Raw genomic sequence first — 17,858 nt, 5'->3', positions numbered from 1 at the left:
GTTATTCTGTGGAAAGAAAACAAACAACAATGCCACACCGACGCACGGTTCATTCCTGGCGCTGCCTCTTGTTCACGCGGACGTGCGGCATTTCCCAGTTCATTCCCATTATTGCAGAGTGTCAGTAGTAGGCGGTGACCGGAGCTGCCTGCCTGCTGCCGGTGTCTCGAGCTGATCCGCTTCCTACAGCCTGCCCCCGGTGTAGATATGACTTCCTGGCTACATAAATACGGTAACCCGACTCTGCATCGCGTGCTGCTCTGCATGGCATTGGCCGCTAACATCATCGGCGGGAACACTCATTCCGGTGAGTGACAGAATATACCTGGATAGGTAGGTTAGTCTACTGTGGAATGAATGCACTAATAGATGGAAACATCATCATTGTGTGAATGGGTGTGACAGATGAATTAGTGAAATAATCTTCAAGAATGAATGAACTGTCAGATAATGATGATAGCTATAAATGGCCCGCCAGTAGTCCTTGCTTGTCAATGTCTCGGCTGGTCACTCGGCTGGTCATCTGTCACCGTCCACAACGGAATGTCACACTCGCACGTTTCAGTCGGTAACAATCACATAGGCTTATCAACGCACTGCATCTATCAAATACATTTATCATACTGTTATATTCCCAGCTTTATATTATACATCTCTTCAGGCATTCAAAAGGCATTGGTTATGTTTATCATGGTATTTATATTTTTATTGATCTATCAGGGATGTGATCAGCTTCGACTGATCAGGTACTGATGTAGCCTATAGTGTTGTGTTATCCAGCTGTAACTGGCACAGTAATTAGGTCAGAGCTGTTTGTTAATTCAATAATTTATCATTAAGTATTTCACAAATTAGTAAACTGAGACCTGCAGCATTCCTCACATGGCCTACATTACTGAACAACACCAGTCTCACAGGGAATACATGGGATCTGAGCCATAGATTGGCTTAGTAGTGGAATTAGGTCCATAGTTCTTATGGATGTGGGACATTGTTTAGAAACACAATATACTCTACTGTCTGTAGAATAATTCGTCTGTAGAAGGACTAGTCAGATTAATGTGACTGCATGGTGATTACTGAGCTTGTGAATAAATGTGTGAATGAACTACACTGAAGCACCTGTTCACGCACACACACACACACACACACACACACACACACACACACACACACACACACACACACACACACACACACACACACACACACACTGATCTATTGTGAGTCTATGTTGTGCCTCTACATTCCTGATTTAAACATGGTAATTGACAGAGCCTTACTGCTGCATGGTTAATGACTGTTTACACAGTCAGTCTTTCATGTGTTAATTCTCTCTCCTCTCCTCTCCTCTCCTCTCCTCTCCTCTCCTCTCCTCTCCTCTCCTCTCCTCTCCTCTCCTCTCCTCTCCTCTCCTCTCCTCTCCTCTCCTCTCCTCTCCTCTCCTCTCCTCTCCTCTCCTCTCCTCTCCTCTATCCTTCTCCACAGGTGAGAGTGTGTGTTCGTCTCCTCCTGTCTCGTCGTGTTCAGAGTGCCTCCGACGCGGACCACAGTGTGCCTGGTGCTTTGAGGAGGTAAGAGAGAGTGAGATGGGGAGAGAGCAAGTTGGGGAGAGAGAGAGAGATGGAGAGAGAGAGAAGGGGAGAGAGAGAGATGGGGAGAGAGCGAGATAGGGAGAGAGAGGGATGGGGAGAGAGCGAGATGGGGAGAGAGAGAGAGATGGGGAGAGAGAGATGGGGAGAGAGTGAGATGGGGAGAGAGAGAGATGGGGAGAGAGAGAAGGGGGACACAGAGAGAGAAAGAGATAGAGAAGGGGGACACAGAGAGAGAGAGAGAGAGAATGTGGGACAGAGAGAGAGAGAGAGAGAGAGAAGAGGGACAGCGAGAGAGAAAGAGAGAGAGAGAAGGGGGACAGAGAGAGAGAGAGAGAGACAGAGAATGGGGGACACAGAGAGAGAGAGAGAGAGAGAAGGGGGACACAGAGAGAGAGGGGGAGAGAGAGAGAGGGAGAGAAAGGGGACACAGAAAGAGAGAGAGAAGGGGAAACAGAGAGAGAGAGCGAGAGAGAGAGAGAGAGAGAGAAGGGGGACAGAGAGAGAGCGAGAAGGGGGACACAGAGAGAAAGAATGGAGAGTGACGAGTACAGCATTCACATTCCTCTGTAGAGAAGCAGCCACTCTTTGATGTTGTTTAGGGAGGTGTATAATGTGTGTGTTCAACAGCACGTTAGTGTGTGTGTGGTGTGTGTGTGCGGTGTGTGTTTGTGTAGGTGCTCTCTCTGACATGTCGCCAGATAGATTAGTGACAAGGCCAGTTGTGATTGGTAATTTAAACACTTCTACAGGCTCTGGCTCTATCTATGTGTTTAGTCTGTCATAGATAATGCACACACACACACTTTCATACACACACCCTGGTGATAACCCTTCCCTGGTGTGTGTGTGGGTTCTGCCTTAATCCTGGGTTCTCGTAAAGTGCCAATCTGACCCAATATGTGACCATGAGAACCTGTAAACTAGCACATCACGACCTCCTGAAGACAACACACACACACACACACACACACACACACACACACACACACACACACACACACACACACACACACACACACACACACACACACACACACACACACACACACACACACACACACACACCTTATCATTACCTGGGTCACTAGTCTTGAGACCTTGAGTGTGTTTGCTCACTGGTGTTTGAATTGGAAAGCACCCCCCCCCCACACACACACCCTGTCTTGGAGTGGGGTAGCTCATTCTGAAAACCCCTCCAACACACACTGTTAGTTTCAGTTAGTACCAGTCTATTGGGTCTGTTGGTAGGAAAGTCCCTGTATGACTGTGGTTTAGAGGGACTTAACAGTACCAAAGTTTGAAGTGGGCCGGAGCCGACCACTACGGAGGGCGGGTTTCCCAGACACAGATTAAATCCATACTCAATTGAACATGACTCATAGTTCGGACTGCCTCTTAGACTATGTTTTACTGCTTGATTACAGACACCTCTTATAGAATATTTTTATTGAATATTGGCTCTGGTGTATGTTCAGGCCTAACTCTTCATAGCAGTATTTACTGTTGTTTTGTTTTGTGTCAGTAGTACCAGGGTATCAGAGGTCTGTTGTCTTGTGTCAGTAGTACCAGGGTATCAGAGGTCTGTTGTCTTGTGTCAGTAGTACCAGGGTATCAGAGGTCTGTTGTTTTGTGTCAGTAGTACCAGGGTATCAGAGGTCTGTTGTCTTGTGTCAGTAGTACCAGGGTATCAGAGGTCTGTTGTTTTGTGTCAGTAGTACCAGGGTATCAGAGGTATGTTGTCTTGTGTCAGTAGTACCAGGGTATCAGAGGTCTGTTGTTTTGTGTCAGTAGTACCAGGGTATCAGAGGTCTGTTGTTTTGTGTCAGTAGTACCAGGGTATCAGAGGTCTGTTGTCTTGTGTCAGTAGTACCAGGGTATCAGAGGTCTGTTGTCTTGTGTCAGTAGTACCAGGGTATCAGAGGTCTGTTGTCTTGTGTCAGTAGTACCAGGGTATCAGAGGTCTGTTGTTTTGTGTCAGTAGTACCAGGGTATCAGAGGTCTGTTGTCTTGTGTCAGTAGTACCAGGGTATCAGAGGTCTGTTGTTTTGTGTCAGTAGTACCAGGGTATCAGAGGTCTGTTGTCTTGTGTCAGTAGTACCAGGGTATCAGAGGTCTGTTGTCTTGTGTCAGTAGTACCAGGGTATCAGAGGTCTGTTGTTTTGTGTCAGTAGTACCAGGGTATCAGAGGTCTGTTGTTTTGTGTCAGTAGTACCAGGGTATCAGAGGTCTGTTGTCTTGTGTCAGTAGTACCAGGGTATCAGAGGTCTGTAATCCTCTTTGACCAGCCACTCTAAAGCCCTAAACCATGACACAGTTGACACAGTCCAACTCACAGAAGTGGGTTTCTATACTGGGATTATTGTCTGTGTTGTGTTATGTCACTGCAAGGCACTGCCCAGCTTCTAAACAATAATTACAACTCACACGCACACAGTCCTACGTCCTCAGTTTAATCTCTTCTATTTCCAGTTATACAACTAAACATACAGTCAACTGACTCAATTTCTATTCAGGCAATTCAGGAGATTAAAATCCCATTTCAAGAAAATCGAAAATGAATGGTAATAACCTACATCACTTACAGAGTTAGTTACAGTGTAATTACACTTGCTATATAGTACACCTCTCCTGAATGGAGTGAATTGAAATAGGAATTGACCCCTGATATAACGTCCAGTGAGAACGGTATGGGCCCTGATCTCTAACCCCTGACCCCTGACCTCTGACCCCTAACAGGGTTTCCTGGATGGAGCAGAGATGGGAGAGCGCTGCGACTTGGCTGGGACCCTGGCAAGGAGGGGGTGTGACCTAGAGTTCATAGAGCATCCAGAGGTCATGGTGGAGGTCAACGCTACGACCAGCAGCACTCAGGTGTCACCTGGAGCGATCACCATCACACTCAGACCAGGTGAGGGGCAGAGTATAGCTGCCACTGAATAACTCACTGAATGCTGACTGCACATAGTCCTGTTATACTGTACGTCTTGATGTACGTCTTTACCAGTTATTTGCTGAATGTTGTACATACACTGAACAAAAATATAAACGCAACAGATGTTGGTCCCATGTTTCATGAGCTGAAATGAAAGATCCCAGAAATGTTCCATACACACAAAAAGCTTATTTCTCTTAAATGTGGTGCACAAATTTGTTAACATCCCTGTTTGTGAGCATTTCTCCTTTGCCAAGACCATCCGCCTGTCAGGTGTGGAATTTCAAGAAGCTGATTAAACAGCATGATCATTACACAGGTGCACCTTGTGCTGGGAAAAATAAAAGGCCACTATAAAATGTGCAGTTTTGTCACACAACACAATGATTCAGATGTCTCAAGTTTTGAGGGAGCGTGCAATTGGCAAGCTGACTGGAGGAATGTCCACCAGAGCTGTTTCCAGATAATGTAATGTTCATTTCTCTACCATAAGCCGCCTCCAACGTCGTTTTAAAGAATTTGGCAGTACATCCAACCGGCCTCACAACCGCAGACCACATGTATGGTGTCGTGTGGGTGAACGGTTTGCTGATGTCAACGTTGTGAACAGAGTGCACCATGGTGGCGGTGAGGTTATGGTATGGGCAGGCATAAGCTACGGACAACGAACACAATTACATTTTAACGATGGCAATTTGAATGCACAGATATACCATGACGAGATCCGGAGGCCCATTGTTGTGCCATTCATCCGCTGCCATCACCTCATGTTTCAGCATGATAGTTGCGTTTATATTTTTGTTCAGTATATTGTCCTGAGCTAGGGCTGTGGCGGTCATGACATTTTGTCAGCCGGTTATTGTTATGCCTTTGGAACATCTACATTTAAAAAAGTTAAATAAATCACAATCGCAATAAATCCAATATTTATTTTAGTCAGTTCTAAAGAAACATTATGATATGAAGAAAATGTATTTCAGAAGAACAGAATATGAGTTGGCCTACTGTATGTTATCTGGCTATGCGCCATGCCATAAGATATACTTATAAGTCCCGTGCCATTATTTTATATTATATGATTTTATAGTGAGAAGAATATAATTGAACTGAATAAACAGAAAGGATATTTTTCCCATTCCAGAGACAGTGTTCATATGAAGTGGCTATGTTGAGCGTAACTGTGATCATTTGAAACAGGTCCTATATGCTAGATTTAGAGTTATTTGGCAACATTAGTTGTGAATGATACAAACCTTAGAATGTCTTAGAAATCAAAACATATATGGGCTGCATGGTGCGACTATAGCCTATTGATGATTTGAGAAAGTTGCAAAAAAAGCTTGCGCTCTGTTCCTTGCCTCAGGCTGCACAGCTGTTCTCTCATCATTCATATTTTCACCCATCAGACTATTCTCAATTTAATTCTGTCTTTACTAATATGTAAAATTAGTTTCGATTTAGAATGGCCCATTATGAAATGGGCAGGAACAGGGGCAGGGTAAAAATACGTACTCTGTATGCACTCGATTAGCGAATGTAGGCCGTGCACTTTCCCGCTGGTCCTTTTTTCAATGATGTCTGGTATGCTACTTCGGTTTTTATAGCGGAGCTGTGCTTAGTATGAGCTGCTGAGAAATAAATATAAGAACACTTATTTCACTCCACGCATCAACCACTGTTTGAGAAGCGTGCTCTTGCTGTGCAACAGGTGAAATTCCGCCCCAACTCTAAATGCCATGGGCTTTCCAACCCTGTTCCTGCAGCTACCCAGTGCTTAATTTGGGAAACCAAGTGAAGTCTGTTCGGGAACATCGATAGTGACAAGTTTTTGCAACAAATCATATTTCACAAAACTGTTGACAGCCCCTCTGCACGGTTGAGAAAGGAATAAAGTAGAGAGGAGGAGATTGAAACGCATGGTGGTGAGATATTATGTATAGCTAAAGGTAATGTGCCACCCAATTAATTATGAAAATAGAAAAAAATCCCTATTACTAGGCTATTCAAAATCAAATACAAATTCACTATAATTGTAGGCTGCCTGTAAGCCGCCCTGCACAATCAATGAACCAACAGCATGGCCTAGGGCTATATATGTTCTCTCCCAGACTCATGGATATACATTTTGGAGCATAGCATAAGGTAACCAGTCCATCCAGTATGAATAATAATACAGTCCACATTCAAAGGTGATTACTCAAATTTGTTTAATTTTGGAGAATAGGCTAGACCAATTATGTACCAAAGACATCTTAAATCAGTTCTGTTTTATGTTTTTCTGCCATGCGTAATATGCAGTATGCTATGTATTGTATAAAGGCACAATCATAATTTTTATTCCGTTTTTTTTTGGTCTTGGTCTCATAAGCCTATGCATAAGCTCTAATATGCATATGGGTGTTTTGAATTAATGAATCATCACCTTAGAAAGCGCTGTCCATTTCATTGTGTTCGGCTTTGAAACAACATCCACAATGACTATGTTTTCCACTCAGTTTCAACCTGCTGTTGAACTTCTTTCTTCAAATAGATCATCACAGTGAGGTGAGTTTTAAAAGCACGATACTGTTTTGATGATAAGTGTTAGATGTGATTTCCAATTACATTTGCATTGATGTCAGAGTGGTTAGAGGGCCAATAGAGCCCTGAGTAACAGGCCATTAGGATCTGATGGTCGTTAGCGAGTTGGGTACTACCAAAGCATGTTCAGAGTGCATAAGAGGAGATTACCATGACTAAACGGTCACGTGGAATTTTACTGCGGTCATGACTCATGACTGCCGGTGTGGCGATAATACGATCACCGCAACAGCCCTATCCTGAGCTTTATTTCCCATTTTTACTGCTGCTTTTATTGCAAGAACTCTGGTGAGTGATATTTCCAATGGTTGTTTTATTCCAAATAAACATTAAACTGTGTGTAGGTGCTGAGGCCAGTGTGATAGTAGAATAAACATGAAACTGTGTGTAGGTGCTGAGGCCAGTGTGATAGTAGAATAAACATGAAACTGTGTGTAGGTGCTGAGGCCAGTGTGATAGTAGAATAAACATGAAACTGTGTGTAGGTGCTGAGGCCAGTGTGATAGTAGAATAAACATGAAACTGTGTGTAGGTGCTGAGGCCAGTGTGATAGTAGAATAAACATGAAACTGTGTGTAGGTGCTGAGGCCAGTGTGATAGTAGAATAAACATGAAACTGTGTGTAGGTGCTGAGGCCAGTGTGATAGTAGAATAAACATGAAACTGTGTGTAGGTGCTGAGGCCAGTGTGATAGTAGCAGTACAGCAGTTGGAGAGGTATCCTGTTGATCTGTACTACCTGGTGGACGTATCAGCATCCATGCAGGAAAACCTGGACCAGGTGAGTGACTGGTTACCTATCTACGTAATCTATAGAACCTACAGTACAATGTTTTTACAATACAACTCTTAGCACTTTTAATTCTCGAAATAAACTTTGATAAGATTTCAGCTGAAATAGATTGATTTATGAAGACATTTGTTTTATTACCTGGGCTAGGTAAGTGTTTACTCTTTACCGTGATTGGTTGGGTGTACAGTATGTAAATCTCCCTGATGTTTCCCTATTGGTGCAGCTGAAGACGGTGGGCGTGGCCTTGTCCCACCGTATGAGAGAACATTCCAGTGATCTGCGTCTGGGGTTCGGCTCCTTCGTTGACAAACCTGTCTCCCCCTACATCAACGTACACCCCTCTAAGATAAATAACCCCTGCAGGTAGGGTGGGGGACACACACAGACACACCAACTCAGACACACCAACTCACTGACAGAACCCTTTCAAGTTGCTGGACTACCGGTATCTTCATTCTTTCAATGATAAGTGACTCTCCCTCTCTCCCCGTCCCTTCCGCCCCCGCCCCATTCTCTCACAGTGACTTTGAGGTGAAGTGTCGACCAGCCCATGGCTTCCACCATGTTCTTAGTATGACGGCAAACATGTCTGAGTTTACACGCGTCATCAAGAGACAGAGGATATCAGGCAACATGGACACACCAGAGGGAGGGTTAGATGCTATGCTGCAAGCTACTGTATGCCAGGTAGGTACTGCATGTGTGTGTGTGTGTGTCTGTGTCACGCTCGTTGATAGACAGATCAGACAAAGGTGCAGCGTGGTATGCGTACATATTCCTTTATTAACTGAATACCGATCAAAACAACAAAATACAAACAAACGTGAAGTTCAACAGGCTACACAAACACAAGCCAACACAGAAACAAGATCCCATCACTAAGGTAGGCAAAATGGCTGCCTAAGTATGATCCCCAATCAGAGACAATGATCGACAGCTGCCTCTGATTGGGAACCACACCCGGCCAACATAGAAATACAAAATCTAGAATTTACACCCTGACCAAACCAACTAGAGAAAACAGGGCTCTCAAGGTCAGGGCGTGACAGTCTGTGTCTGTGTCGGTGTGGGTGTGTGTGTGTGTGTGTTTAGTGCCCCCTGCATGCTTTGACTCAGACCCCCATTCGAGAAGGCATCCCATACCTTCGCGATGATGTCACTCACTGAAGAGGGGTGTGTGTGAGTGTGTGTGTGTGTGCGTGTGCATGTCCGTGCAGTTGTGCATGTGTGGGCAATTGTGTGTGTGGGTGTAAGTGTGTGTGAGTGTGTGTGAGTGAGTGAGTGAGTGTGTATGTATCAGGGAGAATGCTGGCATGCTGGGTCAGCAATGAGTAGTGCTGCTGGCATCTACTGGCACCATCACTGGGGTATGACACACACACACAAACACACACACACACAGTGGATGAAACCATCAATGTGGAATAGGACCCTTCAGGGGACCTGAGTCAGAGCTTACAGGGGGTACACACACTCACTCCGTCCTCTCCTCACTTTCTTTCCCAGTAGCTCATACAGTGGGTGACACCATCTGTGTGGAATGGCAGGCTACACTTTTTATGGACCCTTTCTTTCCAGTAGCTTAAAATGAATTGACTTATCCTGACTGATCAGGAAATGATTGAATAGACAATGAGATGAAAATATAATACGAATGAATCTCCCTTCCCTTTCTTCCTGTATTTCTTTCTTTCTTTCTTTCTTTCTTTCTTTCTTTCTTTCTTTCTTTCTTTCTTTCTTTCTTTCTTTCTTTCTTTCTTTCTTTCTCTCTCTTTCTCCCTCCTCCACCTCCTCTCTACCCTCTCTCTTTCTCTCTCCCCCCTCTCTCTCCCCTCCTCTCTTTCTCTCTGTCAGGGTGAGGTGGGTTGGCGTGGGGAGGCCAAGCGTCTGTTGTTGTTGATGACAGACCAGCCTTCTCACCTGGCGTTGGACAGTAGACTGGCTGGCATAGTCACACCCCACGACGGCCACTGTCATCTGGAGAACAACATCTATATGGAGAGTACTACCATGGTGAGACACAGACATACACATACCGGAGAACACGCACATCAATATACACCTATACACACCTATACACACCTATACACACCTATACACACCTATATACACACCTATACACACCTATACACACCTATACACACCTATACACACCTATATACACACCTATACACACCTATATACACCTATATACACACCTATACACACCTATACACACCTATATACACACCTATACACACCTATACACACCTATATACACACCTATACACACCTATACACACCTATACACACCTATATACACACCTATACACACCTATACACACCTATATACACACCTATACACACCTATATATACACCTATACACACCTATACACACCTATACACACACCTATACACACCTATACACACCTATATACACACCTATACACACCTATACACACCTATATACACACCTATACACACCTATACACACCTATATACACACCTATACACACCTATATACACACCTATATACACCAATATACACACCTATACACACCTATATACACCTATATACACACCTATACACACCTATATACACCTATATACACACCTATACACACATATACACACCTATATACACCTATATACACACCTATATACACCTATATACACACCTATACACACCTATATACACCTACAGTGAGGGAAAAAAGTATTTGATCACCTGCTGATTTTGTACGTTTTCCCACTGACAAAGAAATGATCAGTCTATAATTTTAATGGTAGGTTTATTTGAACAGTGAGAGACAGAATAACAACAAACAAATCCAGAAAAATGCATGTCAAAAATGTTATAAATTGGTTTGCTTTTTAATGAGGGAAATAAGTACTTGACCCCTCTGCAAAACATGACTTAGTACTTGGTGGCAAAACCCTTGTTGGCAATCACAGAGGTCAGACGTTTCTTGTAGTTGGCCACCAGGTTTGCACACATCTCAGGAGGGATTTTGTCCCACTCCTCTTTGCAGATCTTCATTAAGGTTTCAAGGCTGACGTTTGGCAACTCGAACCTTCACCTCCCTCCACAGATTTTCTATGGGATTAAGGTCTGGAGACTGGCTAGGCCACTCCAGGACCTTAATGTGCTTCTTCTTGAGCCACTCCTTTGTTGCCTTGGCCGTGTGTTTTGGGTCATTGTCATGCTGGAATACCCATCCACGACCCATTTTCAATGCCCTGGCTGAGGGAAGGAGGTTCTCACCCAAGATTTGACGGTACATGGCCCCGTCCATCGTCCCTTTGATGCGGTGAAGTTGTCCTGTCCCCTTAGCAGAAAAACACCCCCAAAGCATAATGTTTCCACCTCCATGTTTGACGGTGGGGATGGTGTTCTTGGGGTCATAGGCAGCATTCCTCCTCCTCCAAACACGGCGAGTTGAGTTGATTCCAAAGAGCTCGATTTTGGTATCATCTGACCACAACACTTTCACCCAGTTCTCCTCTGAATCATTCAGATGTTCATTGGCAAACTTCAGACGGGCCTGTATATGTGCTTTCTTGAGCAGGGGGACTTTGCGGGTGCTGCAGGATTTCAGTCCTTCACGGCGTAGTGTGTTACCAATTGTTTTCTTGGTGACTATGGTCCCAGCTGCCTTGAGATCATTGACAAGATCCTCCCGTGTAGTTCTGGGCTGATTCCTCACCGTTCTCATGATCATTGCAACTCCACGAGGTGAGATCTTGCATGGAGCCCCAGGCCGAGGGAGATTGACAGTTATTTTGTGTTTCTTCCATTTGCGAATAATCGCACCAACTGTTGTCACTCTCACCAAGCTGCTTGCCGATGGTCTTGTAGCCCATTCCAGCCTTGTGTAGGTCTACAATCTTGTCCCTGACATCCTTGGAGAGCTCTTTGGTCTTGGCCATGGTGGAGAGTTTGGAATCTGATTAATTGATTGCTTCTGTGGACAGGTGTCTTTTATACAGGTAACAAGCTGAGATTAGGAGCACTCCCTTTAAGAGTGTGCTCCTAATCTCAGCTCGTTACCTGTATAAAAGACACCTGGGAGCCAGAAATCTTTCTGATTGAGAGGGGGTCAAATACTTATTTCCCTCATTAAAATGCAAATCAATTTATAACATTTTTTACATGCGTTTTTCTGGATTTTTTTGTTATTATTCTGTCTCTCTCTGTTCAAATAAACCTACCATTAAAATTATAGACTGATCATTTCTTTGTCAGTGGGCAAACGTACAAAATCAGCAGGGGATCAAATACTTTTTTCCCTCACTGTATATACACACCTATACACACCTATACACACCTATATACACCTATATGCACACACCTATATACGCACCTATACACACCTATACACACCTATATACACACCTATACACACCTATACACACCTATATACACACCTATACACACCTATACACACCTATACACACCTATATACACCAATATACACACCTATACACACCTATATACACCTATATGCACACACCTATATACGCACCTATACGCACCTATACACACCTATATACACACCTATACACACCTATACACACCTATATACACACCTATACACACCTATACACACCTATACACATCTATATACACACCTATACACACCTATATACACACCTATACACACCTATACACACCTATATACACACCTATACACACCTATACACACCTATATACACCTATATACACACCTATACACACCTATACACACCTATATACACACCTATACACACCTATACACACCTATATACACCTATATACAAACCTATATACACCTATACACACCAATATACACACCTATACACACCTATATGCACACACCTATATACACCAAATACGCACCTATATGCACCTATACACACCTATACACACCTATATGCACCTATATACACCTATACACACCCATATACACCTATACACACCTATATACACCTATATACACCTATACACACCTATACACACCTATACACACACACACATACTCACACTACCATGGTGAGACACACTCGCACAGGCATGTCCACAGACACCTATATGCACGTGGAGAACACACACTCGTGCACGCAAACACACAAACAAACACACCTATGAACACATGGTGAACACACACATACACACAGAGAACACCAACATGGCTTGTCTATCTGTTTCTGTTAGGACCATCCCAGTTTAGGCCTGCTGGCCGAGAAGCTTCTAGAGAACCACATCTACTCTCTCTTTGCTGTGGAACAACTACAATATCAGTGGTATGAGGTAATCTCTCTACACACACGACTCTCTCTTTGCTGATCTCTCACACACACAAACCCATCGCACACTCATTAATTAACATTGTCTCAAACTGAGTACCCCAGACTCTGTGTCCCTTTCTCTCTGGCCCTGGAGTTAACATCTCTCTCTCTCTCTCTCTCTCTCTCTCTCTCTCTCTCTCTCTCTCTCTCTCTCTCTCTCTCTCTCTCTCTCTCTCTCTCTCTCTCTCTCTCTCTCTCTCTCTCTCTCTAACTATCTCTCTCTCTCTCTCTCTCTCTCTCTCTCTCTCTCTCTCTTTCTAGGAGTTGGTCAGGTTGCTACCAGGCTCTAATCTTCTGTTCCAGGCTCCCAACCTTATAGACGTGGTGGTGGACGCATACAAGGTAACACACACACACAGAAACGAAAAAACACTGATGGGAGCGGGACGTTGTTGGGTGGGTGGAGGAGTAAGGGGAGGGTGAAGGTTTGGCATGGCCCAGTATAATCTATCACACCCCGGGGCACAGAACAAACCATTGCTCTGTACGGGAATCTGCCAACTCCACAGATCTGCACACTCTGTCTGTACACACACACACAGACACACACGGATACACACACACAAACACACACACACACACAGTGAATCCGCAGAACAGAGCCTGGCATTATTAAGGCTATCCCTTCTCCACGGTAACACAGTCTAATCACCGACGAATACAAAGACACTATTTTTAGACCTGCCTCCTTCTTTCCCATCAGCCTCTCTGTTGATCAGAGGACCGGAGAACAATGGAGGCTTTCTGAGGACATGTGACAACCTGTTCTCTCTCCATCTCTCTCTCTCTCTCTCGCTCTCCCTCACCCTCTTTCTCCCTCACCCTCACCCTCTCTCTCCCTCACTCTCTCTCTCCCTCTCTATCTCTCTTTCCACCACTCTCTCTCGTTCTCTCTCCATCTCTCTCTCCTCTAGAGGTTGTTGTCAGTTGTCCAGGTGTCCGTGTCAGTGGAGGACAGAGCGTTCAGTCGTTTCCTGGTCAGTGTCTCTCCTCTCTGTCCGGAAGGATCTGTATCCCACGACAACCGCAGCTGCTCCAACGTCCAGCCCAACCAGACGGTACACACACACACGCATGCTCGCACACAAACACACACACACTCAAGCACGCACGCACTTGTCAAGTGGCGGTGGGTCTGTGTGTGTATACATGCGTGCGTATGTATGTGCATGTGCGTGTTTCTTACAGAGGTAGGCATATTAGTGAATAATCTGATCTGAGTAGATTATGACTCAACACATTAACTTGTCATTTGATTATCAGCTGACCTGTTGTTATTGTTTATGAAAAGCTCCTTTATCGGATATATTATTTCAGCATATACAATCTTAGGAGCAAAGTCTGAATTTTCTCATAGTCTCCCATTGAAGTAAGTTAGGATTCACCCCTTACAGTAAGGATTCACCCCTAACTCATGAAAATAGTGTTTAAGCACATCCCTCCGCTGTGTGTGATGATGCCATATTGCTGAGTCTACCTTTAAATGTATGAATAGGGCCAATGTCTTGAGGTTGAATGTCGGCTCTGCTCGCTATAACTCTAACTCTAGTCTACTCTCTACTCATTCTATTTCTATGTAGGTCTACTTCAACATCACCATCGGCCTGCACTCCTGTCCTGACGATCATGATGATGAAGATGACGTGGTCCAGGTCTTCGTCAGGCCCGTGGGTTACAATGAGTCAGCCATCATCAAGGTTCACTCACGATGTCGCTGTCACTGTGGACCGGACTGGCGTTGCCACGACGATACCACACATCAGTCAACGTGTGGAGAGGACACCCCAGATACAGACCATAATAATCAAGACTTGAACAATCCGGACATGCACACACGCACACCGGACCTAGACCCAGAGCACACACCCACACACCCTCACACACACGGACCGGCGTGGTCGTGGCAGTGTCGTGAGGGGGGATCGGGGGTGGACTGTAACGGTCGGGGAGTGTGTGTGTGTGGGAAGTGTGTGTGTGAGAGGAACAGTCTGGGAACAGTCTATGGACAGTACTGTCAGATGGACGACTACTCCTGCCCCTACCAACACGGACTACTGTGTGGAGGTAATGCAGACACACACACGTTGTGCACACACAGACACACACACACAGAACCCAAGACTGTACATTTCGCATCTTACGATCTAATTCTTATTCACTGTGTAACTGGTGGTAGAGACTACAATCTCTCTCTCCCTCTCTCCTTCAGGGCGAGGTATGTGTGTGTCTGGTGAGTGTGTGTGTGAGGAGGACTGGACAGGGGAGAGCTGCATGTGCCCAGTCTCCACAGCAACCTGCCTGTCCGACAACGGGGTGCTATGCAGCGGGCGTGGCAGGTGTGTGTGTGGCAGGTGTGTGTGTGACGACCATCAATATTCCGGAGCGTTTTGTGAGAGATGTCCCACCTGCCACAGCTCCTGTCAGTCACACTGGTAAGGCTTCAGCTCAGCGAGCTAACACAATCTGGTGCTGTGTATTCTGATGACCTGGGTTCATACGTGGTCGGTCACGTCAACCACCCTGGTAATCACTCTCTCTCTCCCTCTCTCTCCCTCTCTCTCGTTCTCTCTTGCTCTCTCATCCTCTCTCTCGCTCTATTAGGAGGTGTATAGACTGTCACTTGTCTTACGGTCTGTCTCAGAGAGAGGCGGGGCAGTGCAACCATACCTGCGCCCCATTAGTGGGTTACGTCAATGATGTCACAGGTAGAATGGGGTCAGGGGTTATACCAGAGAGAAGCACACACTCACACACACAAACATGTCATGATGGTCTGCAAAAAAATATAAAAAATGTCCATGACATTCGTTCAGTTCATTCTCTCTCTCTTTCTCTTGTTAAGAGTTGATGGGATAAACATTAATATATTCTCTCGCTCTCTCTCTCTCTCTCTCTCTCTCTCTCTCTCTAGTCCTAGTAGGTCAGGAATGGAGACAGTGTGTGTATAAGAAAGACAACTGTAACTATCGCTTCCACACTGCACTTGTCTCAGGAAATACTCTTCTACATTTCAACACACAACCTGGTGAGACACACGCACACACAAACAAACACACACACACACTGTGTAAGTGTAAGTTGCAACAATTGCACCCCACCACCTCTCTTGGAAACAGCACTATTCATTGTGTGTGTCCCACTCTCCCCTTTGTCTCTCTCCCCAATCTTCCACCCTCTCTCCCTGTCCCACACCCTCCTCCCCCCATACCTCCCCCACTCTCCTCCCGCCTCTCCCCACTGTATTCCCAAACACTCACACTCCCGGTTGCGGAAGCCAAGTTTCCATGGCAACAGTTATAAATGTCAGAGTAGAACTTTAGTCTCTTTGTCTGAGGATGAGCCCTTTGTGTGTGTGTGTGTGTGTGTGTGTGTGTGTGTGTGTGTGTGTGTGTGTGTGTGTGTGTGTGTGTGTGTGTGTGTGTGTGTGTGTGTGTGTGTGTGTGTGTGTGTGTGTGTGTGTGTGTGTGTGTGTGTGTGTGTGTGTGTGTGTGTGTGTGTGTGCCCATGCATGCATGTGTGTGTTTGCGGACAGTGGTAATTTGTAACTATTTCAGGGTCAAATATTGGTGTGTTGGGTCTGTGTGTCCCTGTATACTACAATGGATAGAGATAAAGTACTCACAACTGTGTGTGTGTGTGTGTGTCTCCAGAGTGTGTATCCAGTAGGCGGTATGTGGGGACCTTCCTCAGTGTGTGTGTGTTGACGTTCCTCCCTGGCTTGGTGATGCTGGCTGTACTGGTGCTGCTGCTGCAGAGACGATCTTTGCCACAGAGTGGCGCCACTGACCAACAATACAACCCCACTGGCAAGGTAAGATTCTCCAATATTTTAGATACACACAGGAACACACTTGTGTGCGTGTTTCTGACTGCTTGTGCATGTTGTATCATTAGGATCTGTCACACATCCCAGCGACCAATGAGAAGACGGTATCCTACCGGAGGGACCGCCCCCCGAGCCCTGACCGTCCGATGGAGATGCATATCACCGTTCCCAAGATGCCCCTGGGCGAACCCTGGCAGTGAGGGGTCAGGGGTTAGAGGTCAAAGGTTGAAGTGGGCCATTGCTGACAGGTACAAAAAAGCAGCACCTCTAATATTATACTGCTTGAGAACCAGCAACTCTGAAAAACTAAGCCCAGGTACGGTAAAATTACAGTGGGCAGGCCTACAGGAATCTTTTCTCAGTCCACTTGCACTGGTTACAGGTTAGGGGAAGGATACTAAATCATGAAAAACTGGACAGGGTAACACTGATACTGTCATTTTATGTGGCTTTATGGACTGGCAGCCATTGAAAGGTACTGAACATTGATCATTGATAGAATTATCAATGCTAAATATGTATGCTTTTATCACAGAGAACACTAAAAGTGTATTAGTTTACTTGATCTCTCTCTCGCTCCACTCAACCTGTGGGTCCTGTGTTAGCTTGCCACCTAGTGGTCAGAATGAATAATTGAATGAATGAACGAATGAATGAATGAATGGTGACGTTGCAGCAGCAGTAAAGTGTGAATATGTGACACTCCACAATCATTACCTTTTTTTGCCTGACACCAAAACTACAGTACCAGTCAAAAGTTTAGACACCTACTCATTCAAGGTTTTTTCTTTATTTTTACTATTTTCTACATTGTAGAATAATAGT

At 45.0% G+C, this 17,858-nt stretch overlaps 1 protein-coding gene across 1 annotated transcript; it reads left to right on the top strand.

The window, feature by feature from the left end:
- Nucleotides 1–207: 207 nt before the first annotated feature.
- Nucleotides 208–17,233, top strand: itgb8 (integrin, beta 8; the record flags this gene model as incomplete). The annotated part of the gene is made up of 16 exons (XM_084158380.1): nucleotides 208–307; nucleotides 1,489–1,574; nucleotides 4,332–4,503; nucleotides 7,781–7,887; nucleotides 8,123–8,262; nucleotides 8,421–8,586; nucleotides 9,754–9,912; nucleotides 13,074–13,169; nucleotides 13,469–13,549; nucleotides 14,122–14,265; nucleotides 14,788–15,271; nucleotides 15,417–15,639; nucleotides 15,809–15,912; nucleotides 16,119–16,232; nucleotides 16,858–17,018; nucleotides 17,102–17,233. The coding sequence occupies 16 exons, from the start codon at nucleotides 208–210 to the stop codon at nucleotides 17,231–17,233; spliced, it is 2,469 nt and encodes an 822-aa protein (XP_084014506.1).
- Nucleotides 17,234–17,858: the final 625 nt, after the last annotated feature.

The sequence above is a fragment of the Coregonus lavaretus genome (assembly GCF_964263955.1).
Source record: "Coregonus lavaretus genome assembly, chromosome: 3".
NCBI classification, from domain to species: domain Eukaryota; kingdom Metazoa; phylum Chordata; class Actinopteri; order Salmoniformes; family Salmonidae; genus Coregonus; species Coregonus lavaretus.
The sequence above is the reverse complement of the archived record's forward strand: the minus strand, read 5'-3'. Positions and strand labels throughout refer to the sequence as shown.